Source organism: Lampris incognitus, chromosome 8 (genome assembly GCF_029633865.1).
Source record: "Lampris incognitus isolate fLamInc1 chromosome 8, fLamInc1.hap2, whole genome shotgun sequence".
Taxonomy (NCBI): domain Eukaryota; kingdom Metazoa; phylum Chordata; class Actinopteri; order Lampriformes; family Lampridae; genus Lampris; species Lampris incognitus.
Window position 1 is genome coordinate 19,456,354 of NC_079218.1, and position 11,193 is coordinate 19,467,546.

General features: G+C 43.5%; 1 protein-coding gene across 1 annotated transcript in view; it reads right to left on the reverse strand.

Moving 5' to 3' along the window:
- Window positions 1-6,731, reverse strand: part of LOC130116308 (protein phosphatase 3 catalytic subunit alpha-like) — a 44,276-nt gene extending 37,545 nt beyond the window's left edge. Inside the window, exon 1 of the mRNA XM_056284228.1 lies at window positions 6,627-6,731. Within this exon, the coding sequence (XP_056140203.1) occupies window positions 6,627-6,731 (105 nt within the window). The remainder of the gene's footprint in view (window positions 1-6,626) is intronic.
- Between the last annotated feature and the right edge of the window lie 4,462 nt (window positions 6,732-11,193).

Below are 11,193 nucleotides of genomic sequence, written 5' to 3' on the forward strand. Positions count from 1 at the left end.
CCTGTCACTCCACTGAAACTGCTCTGACCAGAGTGGTGATCAATCTTTTACTAGCTATGGACTCCGATTCCACTTCTGTGCTTCTACTACTGGACCTCAGTCCAGCCTTTGACACCACTGATCACTGTATACTATTAGACAGGATAAATTGAAATTTTGGTGTCTCTGAGTTAGTTCGCTCATGGCTTAAGTCCTACTTATCTGGAAGAACACATTGTGTCTGCTATAGTAATATGACATTAAAATTCTCTGGCGTTAAATATGGTGTACCTCAGGGCTCAGTTCTTGGCCCTCTACTTTTATCTCTTTATAGTTCACCTCTTGGCCAAATTATACACAGTTATGGAATAAATTTCCATTGCTATGCTGATGATACTCAGTTTTATGGACCTATAAGGGCTGATGATCATACTCAAATGACTAATTTAGAGGCCTGATTGGCTACTGTGAAAAACTGGATGTCACTTAACTTTCTGGTTTTAAATTCGGATAAAACTGAGATGCTTGTCATTTGCCCTGCTAGACACAGACACCAGTTTGATCAAGTAACGATAACAATTGACAACTCTGTGGTTTCACAAAGTGTGGCAGCCAAAAATCTTGGTGTTACGTTTGATCCCAGCCGTTCCTTTGATAAGCACATTAAAGAAATCACCAAGACTGCCTTTTTTTTCACTTACGTAACGTAGCTAAAATTTCGTCTTTTCTGTCCACGGCTGATGCAAAGACTCTAATATATGCATTTGTTTCCTCCAGACTTGATTACTGTAATGTTCTGTTTTCAGGTCTGCCACATTCTAGTACTAAAAGTCTTCAGATGGTTCAGAATGCTGCTGCTAGAATCCTAACTAAATCTAGAAAATTTGACCATATTACACCAATTCTTGCCTCCTTTCATTGGCTTCCTACCCATGTTACATTAGAATACGAGGTGCTTCTGCTGACTTATAAAATCCTAAATAGGCTTGCCCCATCTTACCTGTCTGATCACCTTAAACCGTACATTCTATCTCCAGCTCTTCACTCTCAAAATACAGGGCTCTTGTGTGTACCCAAAGTTAAAAAGTCAGCTGGTGGCAGGGCCTTTTCCTGTCGGGCCCCGTTCTTGTGGAATAACCTGCCCGCTGCCATCAGACAATCAGAGTCTCTTGAGTCCTTTAAATCCAAATTTAAAACTCTTCTTTTTGCCTTAGCTTTCAATTAGTTGCCTTTAAGTTGAGTGCTTCACAACCTGTACTGCATGGTGGGTCGGTTTCTGTTTCAATGAATTTACCAACCACTGTTTTGCCGAGATTATAGCATATAGATTATGACTAATTGATGACTTAACTGATTATGACCAATGACTATTGCAAATTGTTCTCTTCTCTCACGTCTTTTCTCTCTCTCTGAATGATGTCTTCTCCTTTCTCTTTTTCTGTGTGAATGGTGTCATGTGAGTCTCCCTTGTGTACACGTACAGTCAGTCCTCCTCCCAGGTCTCCTTGGTGATGGTGGTGCCACCTGGATGCTGCTTGGCATTCCCCTCATCACATTTTCTTTTTATATATCTTATAAAGCCATATAACTTTTGTTATCCTGTTTTTTTGGGTTTTTTTTACATGGTGATGCTGGTCGCGTTGCTTGGGTCCTGGGCTGTTCTTGTGACGTCTGGACACTGCTTGGCATCCTGCGCATTATATTCTTCATATATTTTATAATTCCATTATAACTCTGTTATCCTCTTTCACTGTTGTATTCTGTAAATTGTGTAAACACAACATCCATTGCACATTGTCCGTCTTGGGAGAGAGGTCCCTCCTCTGTTGCTCTCCCTGAGGTTTCCTCCTATTTTTTCTCCCTGTTAAAGGGTTGTTTTTTTTTTAGGAAATTGTTCCTTATCCAATGAGAAGGTCTAAGGACAGGATGTTGTGTTGCTGTAAAGCCCACTGAGGCAAATTTGTGATATTGGGCTATACAAATACAACTGACTTGACTTGACTTGCTGTGAGGCGACAGCGCTAACCACTAGGCCAACATGCCGCCCAATTAAGATGGGACAACAGAGACTAGACTTTCTGAGATGTCTAAAAAAATAATCAGAATGTCCACAAAAACCCTGGTTAGTTTCTATCAGACTACCATAGAGAGCATCCTTACTGAAAGAATACTGGTGTGGTTTGGCAACCTGACTGACCAGGACCACAAAAAACTGAGTAGGATCGTAAAAACGGCTTCAAAAATCACAGGAACAGCACTGCCACAGCTTCAGGACATTTGCAGAAGGAAGGCCCTAAGTATGATGGAGGACACCATCCACCCAGCACGTGGTCTGTTCTCCATCCTTCCCTCAGGACAACGCTTACAGAGCATCAGAGCTCAGACCAGCCACCTCAAAGACACCTTTTACCCCCTGGCGGTCAGAATAATGAACAGTAGGCGCCTCACATAACTTCAGTGATTTATTATTTTGTTGGATTTCCGATTTCTTATTTATTGTTTTTGTTATTATTTCCTTATATATAGTTTTAAGGGCACATGCATTTCATTGCAATTGAAGGTACATGGTACTTTTTATATGTATATGACAAAGTGAACCTGACTTGACTTGTTTACATGTATTCTTGGGAACTACAACAAAGTTGTATATGAACATGTTGTCGGCAAGACAAAACATTTGTGGATGAAAGTGACCCATAGTTGTACCTCCTTAGTTAATTGACAGTCAATTCAGGAAAACTTAACCTGTTAGTCTTTATCGGTATCCAAAACTCATGGTGTAGGAAACAGTTTTAAGTCAAGTCAACTCAAGTCAAGTTTATTTGTACAGCCCCAAAATACAACTACGGTCTAAGCTGCCAATGTGATCACATTGGCATGCTGATGAGTGCACAATGCAGGAAACAAGCTTGTACTGAAATGCAGTAAAGTTTTTTTCCTACATCTATCTTAATATTCCACTCTTCATTTGTTGAGCACTTTTATCTACACCATTAACGGTTTCCGGAAGAAGAAAAAAAGAAAAAAAAACGCTCCATGTCATACATATATATATACTTAGCACAAAAAGTAAGGACATTTGTGTTTGGTAGATTATTTCTTTGTTGTAACAATGCTTCTTGGCAATAAATCTTATACCGTTGGAAAGCCTGTTTATTTCCCTTTTAAATGGTGCCACATTTGTAAGGAACAAGCATTTGTGGGCTGAGCAGCTGAGCTGAGTATATGGGTTGCGCCCATGAAAAATTTGCCATATCTTCTCTGCCAATGCCAAACAGCTTGCTTATTTTGCTGTTGCTATTGACTCCTGTTTTGAGCTTCTGGTACCCCAGGTGCTGACAATCAGGTGCCTGATATAAGATTTATTGCCAAGAAGCATTGTTACAACAAAGAAATAATCTACCAAACACACATTTCCTTACTTTTTGTGCTAAGGTTAGATACAAACTCCTCTGACTTAAAAGTGGATAGAAGAATCCAAACAGCCTCAAAAGCCTTTGGTGCCCTCCACAAATGACTTTGGTCCCACCATGACATAGGCTGACAACAAAGATCAAGATCTACAACACAGCTGTTCTCCCGTCTCTACTATACTCCAGTTAATGTATGACCTTGTATCGCAAGCACATCAACAAGCTCACTGGCATACAGCTTCGTCATTTGTGGAAAGTGCTACGAATCAGATGGGAAGACAAGGTGCCCGATGTGGAAGTATTGAGATGTGCTGGTACTGTCAGTGTTGAAGCCCTAATAACAGCCTTCCAGCTCAGGTGGGCCGGCCACGTGAGAAGAATGCCTGACAACCGCCAACCAAGAAAGGTTTTCTATGGCGAGCTGTGCCAGGGAAAAAGGAAGCAGGGAGGCCAGAAGCTTTGCTTCAAAGATGTGCTCAAGTGCTACATGAAGATCTGCAGCACAGATGACTCCAGCTGGGAGACAGTGGCCCTAGACAGACAGAGATGGTGCTCCACAGTAAGGCAATCGAGAACAGCTGTTGAACAAAAGAAACAAGAAGCCTATGATAAGGCCCACCGTGCAAGACATAACAGACCAACTCAAACCATATCCGTCTATGACAAATGTGGATGATATTGTCGCTGTAATGCAGGCCTGATGGACCACAGACGTGCTTGCTGAGCTTAAACTGCATCACAGTCATCACTGTTTCGATGGACTACCGATGAGAGAAGAGATTATATATATAAACGCCAAGCATCCTCTCCAGAAGCATGTTGAGCATCTTCCCCTTTACGTGGCCACAGAGCAGCACGGTCCCAAGCATCACTACCAACTTTTATATTTCAATTTCATAGCAGTTGACGAAATATCCATTGACTGACATAACTTTAAGTGGTTTCCTTTTCATAAAGCCTTGTGAGGATTTTCTTTTCATACACATTCAATACAGTAAATGAGTTCATGAACAGTCTAAACAAAACCCGTTAAAATTCAAAATGATGTTTCACTGTTTTACAGCCACTGGGAGGTAAGCAACTAAACTCATCAGTTGATGAAATCTTCACACATTTTACAAATCCTATTCCGAAACACCAATTCTAGATGCAACTGAAAAACATCTCCCTTCAGAGAACATATTGAGCCTGTTCAGCCACTTAGGACTGATGGATCAACACTGCCGTCAATTAACTGCTGCTAAAAGAAGGTCCTACAACTGTCACTGTGTAATACATATATAAAAAAAAGCTTAATAGTAGTACATGGATCAATACGTTTTGCATATCCGCTCCATCTTTCATTTGGATAAAGTTTAGAAGAAAAATATTCTTGAAATGTAATTTGTTACACAGACTTTCTTATGTTGTTATAATTAGTGATTTGGGGATTTTAATATTCCTTCAACAAATTAATTTGATTCTCTCTCTGTTGCTTCTGACAAAGAGAGAACAAAGGCAGCACAGCATTGAAAACAAGCTCACAATGAGAGGGCATTCAAGTTCAAGTTTCTGAGTTAAGAAAATATATTAGTAAATTATCACCTTCTCTTATCTCTATGGAAAATGCAGATGTTGCAATTTCATTGTGTTTCTTGTTAGTTGTAATGTGTAGTTGAATCTTAAAACAAATTTGACTGTTAAAATTGGAAAGTACAATTATTTTCATATTCAGCATCATGATAAATATTATTCTAAGCCACAGGAAGTGGACTTGTAGATATTCCATGAGGAAAATTTGTAGTCAATATATGAAACTCGAGTATTCAGAAGAAAAGTGCCTTATAAATCATGTTGTCAGTCAGACAATAAGAAGAAGAAGAAGAAGAAAAGACAAAGAATAACAAGAAAAAGGAGAAGAAGAATAACAATTAAAAACAACAAAAGGAACAGGGGAAAAACACTTAATTCCTGAATATGAATAAATATACTAGCAATATTTATAAACTTGTCAAAATTATTATCACTGTGATGATTTTAAGTATACGATCTGTGCTCAAAAACAAAGCTGTCTTTCTCTGACACCATATACATAAAAATGTGTTAATCTAGATCACCTGTTCATGTCAGACCAAGAACTGCATGTAAAATATCGTATATCTTATTTTATCAATTCGTTTGTCTTACAGCTATGTATATATCTATTTTTTCATTAAACTATTTTAGCAATTTTTTTTGCAGGTTCTGTATTTTGTATGTGTAGGTTTTCGAGTGATTTATGGAATTTGAAAAGTGATGATGTTTTTATTTTTCTCTGCCCTGTGTTGAAAACTCCTAAATGTTGTTTTTGCTCCCCCCCCAATTTTTTTTTATCTGATTCTATACCCACCATGCATGACAGGATTACCAACCAGACCAGTGAAGTGAATGCCCCAGGACCCCAAAAGTACGGTGTCCTGCACAGGACACGTATTAAAGTCCTGTGCAGGACACTTTACTTTCAGACGTATGCAAATAAAAGTCTCTAACACAGCAAAAGAACCTGGCTCCGTTTCGTGCCCCCACGAGACACACCCACCCTTAACACAATGCAGAGACACTAGTGTTAACCAGGGCATGCAGGAAAGATCCCTATAGACTAGGAGGGCTGAGAGAGAAAGAATTCTGGGTTACATTTGGTGCTGTGACCTGGATGCGGCTTCTTGAGACTTTGGAAGAGCCAGCAGCAGGATGCTCCCCCGCCCTTTCAGGAAGCGCATCCCAGTGCTTCAGCATACCAGCTCCCTCACACCTCTGGGTGCACGCACCTCCAATGGCCTCACCATCCCACTTCTGACACCAATATTACAAATTCAGGGGGCAGCCCAGGTACCGCCACAGCCAGGACACGAACCCGGGTCTCCCGCATCATGGGCGACAACGTTAACCAGTCGACTAAAGGGTCCGACCCCACAAACCCCAGAACAACAATGTCTTTGTTTTTCCCTACCAAGTCCAGCAAGACTGGCACAATTGAGTCCGGGATGTCCAAAAGGCTATCTGGCTATCTGGGGATGCAAGATAATATCCCCAAGGGAAAGGAAATAGACTTGATGTGTCAGATTAGATCTGGCCCAAAAAGGAAAGCTTATACAGCTTCATCGAAAGCCACTCCTCTCTGTAGCTAAAGTCCTTGCTGATGTAAAGAATGGCTGTGCTCCCATCCAGGTGATGAATCTCTCCCAACGTGCAGTCACTATAAGATCCAGCTCTCACCTGGCAGATGTTTTTCTTGTCCAGAATGTGTTGGAGTTCACTGACAATGGACAGAATGGAAGCAAACGTAATGAGAACAATTATACCTGCTTGAGTTTTGACCATGTGGTTACTAGCTGTAATGTGAACCTCAGTGGAGCAGCAGTAGAGGACGAGCAACACCGCTCTCTCTTTAAAGAGCTCGTTGAGAGAAATGCAACAAATTTCTCACAACACCCCACAGACTATGGCCACACAAAGACAGTGCAGCACAAGATCCCATTGGTCGACACAAGACCGTTTCATCTCCCATATCAAAAAACCCCACCTTCCCAGTGGCAAGATGTGAGAAATAATTTATTTTTATTTTTTATTTATTTTTAGAAATTTTCTCCCTTTTTCTCCCCAATTGTATTCGGCCTATTACCCCACTCTTCTGAGCCGTCCCGGTCGCTGCCCCACCCCCTCTGTCGATCTGGGGAGGGCTGCAGACCACATGCCTCCTCCGATACATGTAGAGTCCCCAGCCGCTTCTTTTCATCTGACAGTGAGGAGTTATGACAGGGAGATGTAGCGTGTGGGAGGATCACACTATTCCCCCCCAGTTCCCCCTCCCCCCCGAACAGGCGCCCCGACTGACCAGAGGAGGCACTAGTGCAGCAACCAGGACACACACCTACATCCAGCTTCCCACCCGCAGAAACGGCCAATTGTGTCTGTAGGGACACCTGACCAAGCTGGAGACTAACACAGGGATTCAAACCAGCAATCCCCATGTTGGTAGGCACTGGAATAGACCGCTATGCCACCCGGATGCTCTGAGAAAGCTTTTTATGGAGATGGAGACTGCAGGAGTTATCCACCCTAGTAAAAGTCCATATGCTTCTCCAGTCGTGATTGTGACTAAGAAGGACAGCACACTGTGATTATGCATTGATTATAGGAAACTCAACTCCTGCAGCACTAGAGATGCTTTCCCTCTCCCAAGAATAGAGGAGGCCCTGGGGCAAGCAAAGAACTTCTCCACACTTGACCTCACATCTGGGTACTGGCAAGTAGAAGTTGCTGAGCGGGATAAGCACAAGACAGTATTCAGCACACCTATGGGATTATATGAGGCTAATGCCATTTGGGTTGCAAAATGCCCCCTCCACCTTCCAGCGATTAATGACTTGCTGCTTCGGGGATCTGAACTTCACCCACCTTCTCATCTACCTGGATGACCTGATCATTTTCTCTAGGACCTTTGACCAGCATCTGGAAAGGCTTCAAGTAGTGTTTGACCGGCTCTGTGAACATGGCCTGAAGCTAAAGCCTTCCAAGTGCCAGCTTGTGAGGAAGGAGGTTCAGTACCTGGGGCATCTGGTCTCTGGAGAGGGGGTCAGAACTGATCCAGAGAAAATAAAGCAAGGTCCAGGACTGGCCAAGACCCACCAGCCAGAAGGAAGTTCTTCAGCTCCTGGGGTTTGTGGGGTATTATCGATGGTTTGTCAACGGCTTCTCCACGTTAGCAGCTCCACTTTACTCCCTTACCTGCGGGGACCCTAGAAAGAAAAGAGGGGGAGGGAAGTTCCGGGTCAAGGTCCGCCCTTTTGTATGGACGACTGAGTATGAGGAGGCATTTTGCACCCTGAAAGAAAGGCTGACTTCCGTCCCGATACTGGGCTACCCTGGCTCTAATCTGCCATTTGTGCTCCAAACAGATGTTTCAGGCGAGGGGCTGGATGCTGTGCTGGTGCAGGTCGAGGATGGGGTTGAGAGGGTTATCGCCTATGCCAACAGGGGCTTAAGCCCAGCGGAGACACGATATCCTGTACACAAGTTGGAGTTCCTCACTTTGAAGTGGGTAATAACAGATAAGTTCTTTGATCACCTGTATGAACGTAATTTCTCAGTCCTTACAGATAACAACCCCCTCAAGAATGTGATGACGACATCTAAGCTGAATGCTATGGGCCAGAGGTGGGTGTCCCATCTGTCGATATTTGACTTCAATATCCAGTACCGTCAGGGGCAAAATAACGCCAGTGAGTTGCCCTTTCTCATATGACTAACACAGAGGTCTCCCAGGCTCTCCAATCTTGTCCTCAGCAGGTGAGAGACAGAAAGCAGGGGTGTAGTAAGACAGAAGCTGTCCCAGGAACGGAGGTCAATCTTGGTGACCAGATGGTCAGTTTGACAGAACTTGGTCCCACCCACATACTACACCCTAGTGAGCCTTTTTGGGATGTGGGGACAGAGTCACTACCTCTCATAACAAAACAGGAGATTCGTGCAGGACAAAAGGAAGACCCTGCCATTTGTCCAGTTCTATATTACAGGAGCCTGAACCACAAGTCAAGCGGCAGTGAGAGGATGGATGTTAGGGGGCCAATGTGTCTTCTCTTAAGAGTGGAAGAGGTTGGTGATTAGGGATGGTATCCTGTACCGCTGGTTTAAGGATTGTCAAAGGGGAGCAGTGGAGCAGCTCATCCTGCCAGAAAAGGTGCATGTGTCAGTAAAGACTGCCTTTCATGACACTCGGCACCTGGGATTCGAAAGGACATTTCAGATGGTAAGAGAAAGGTTTTACTGGCCAAAGATGTTCCAGCAGATCAAGGCATGGTGTGAACAGTGTGAGAGATGCTGCCTCAGAAAGACTCCCACTGCAGGCATTAGAGCTCCACTGGTCAGCATCCACAGCAGTGCTCACATGGAGCTGGTCTGTATAGACTTCTTGACCCTGGAGAAATCCAAAGGTGGTCATGAAAATGTCCTTGTTGTTACTGATCATTTTTCCCGCTTTGCACAGGCTTACCCCATGAAAGACCAGAAAGCCAGCACAGTGGCCAAGGTTCTTTGGGGGAATTTCCTCTCTCGCTTCAGTTAACTTCCCAGAGAAGTTGCTTGCAGACCAGGAATGAAATTTTGAAAGCACAGTGGTCAAAGAGCTATGCAAGTGTACTGGCATAGTGAAAACACATACAAGCCCCGATCACTCTCAGGGTAATGGAACTATGGAAAGGTTCAACAGGACACTTATGGACATGTTGGGAACACTTAAGCCCCACCAGAAGCTCCATTGGCATGACTATGTGGATGCCATGACCCACGCATACAACTGTACCCAACCAGGACACTCCATACTTCCTGATTTTTGGTAGAGATCCCAGGCTCCTAGTTGACTTGATTTTCAGGTTGTCCACCAACAAGAAGCCAGGTGAGTACAGTGACTACGTCCAAGCCCTTCAGGACTTTTTGTCGCATGCATATGCCCAGGCTAACCAATTGTCTCAGCATGCCAGAGACCAACAACAACAAAAAAAGTATAATGACAAAAAAGTGAAGAACTAAGTCTTCAAACCTGGAGACAGAGTTTTGGTTAAAATATGCCATGCTGAAGGGAGGAAGAAACTGAAAGATAAATGGGAGACAAAACTTTATACGTCGTGGTGAAGAAACAACCTGGGATTCTGGTGTATGTGGTTGTGGTGCAGTCTGAGGATAGAGAGAGAGAAAGAGTGATCCACCGCAAACTCCTCACCCAATGTCTGTTTCTTTCAAAGGGGTCTCTTCAGGAGGAGTTGAGAGAGAGTGAGGAGGTAAGTTAAGCAGAAACTGAGTTGGGTGCAGAGGAGCATCTGGAGATGAAGAACACAGAGCAGAGCATAGGGGAAGTCCAAGTGAAAGGGGCAGACGAGCAGGTCAAACAAACAGACACAGAGCTCGAGACGGAACAGGAGATCGAAGGACAGGAGACCAGTGAACTGGCCAGTCGGAATGAGTCACTGCATGAGTCCGGTACTCTTAGGAGAAATCCGCCAAGGGATAGACATCCCCCAAAGAGACTGTCGTGTCCCCAGACTGGAAAGTGACCAGCAAAAGATAGAAAGAGGATGGAGACTGTGGCAGAGGGCTAAGGCAAGGACAACAACAGGACATAGTTAAGCCCAACAAGTGCAAAGAGTATTGACATTAATGCATATGCACCTTCATATAGCATACACACCCCAATTGGGATAAGAGGCTTGGATAATGGATGGAAACTCACAATATACACATAACACCATCCCACATATAGCACACCACAAGTACTTGTGTTGATATTTTTTAAATGGGTGGGTTTAGTTTGCCATTCCTCAGTCTGATGACTGGGATGCCATCTAAGAAAGAGGGGGTATATGTAGGGCAGTTGTCTAGAGCTGGCCGCTGGGTGGTGCTCTTGCCTTGCTTTGGTTCCTTTATATCTGGCAATACGTATTAAAGTCCTGTGCAGGACACTGTACTTTCAGACGTTTGCATTATCTTGCAAGGTTCCGTACCTGTGATACCCGTGTGGCTGAAAATAAAAGTCTCTACGGCAGCAAGAGAACCCGGTTCCGTTTCTCTCCCACCAGACACACCCACCCTTAACACAACGCAGAGACACTAATCTTAACCAAGGCGTGCAGCAGAGATCCCAATAGATTAGGAGGGCCGAGAGAGAAAGAATTCTGGGTTACAATTACATAGTCCGAAATAAGAGAGAATCAATAGTAAAATTAATACAGAATAGAGATCTGCTCAATAATCTGAGCAGGTTAGATTTTTTTTTTAAAAAGAAGAAGAA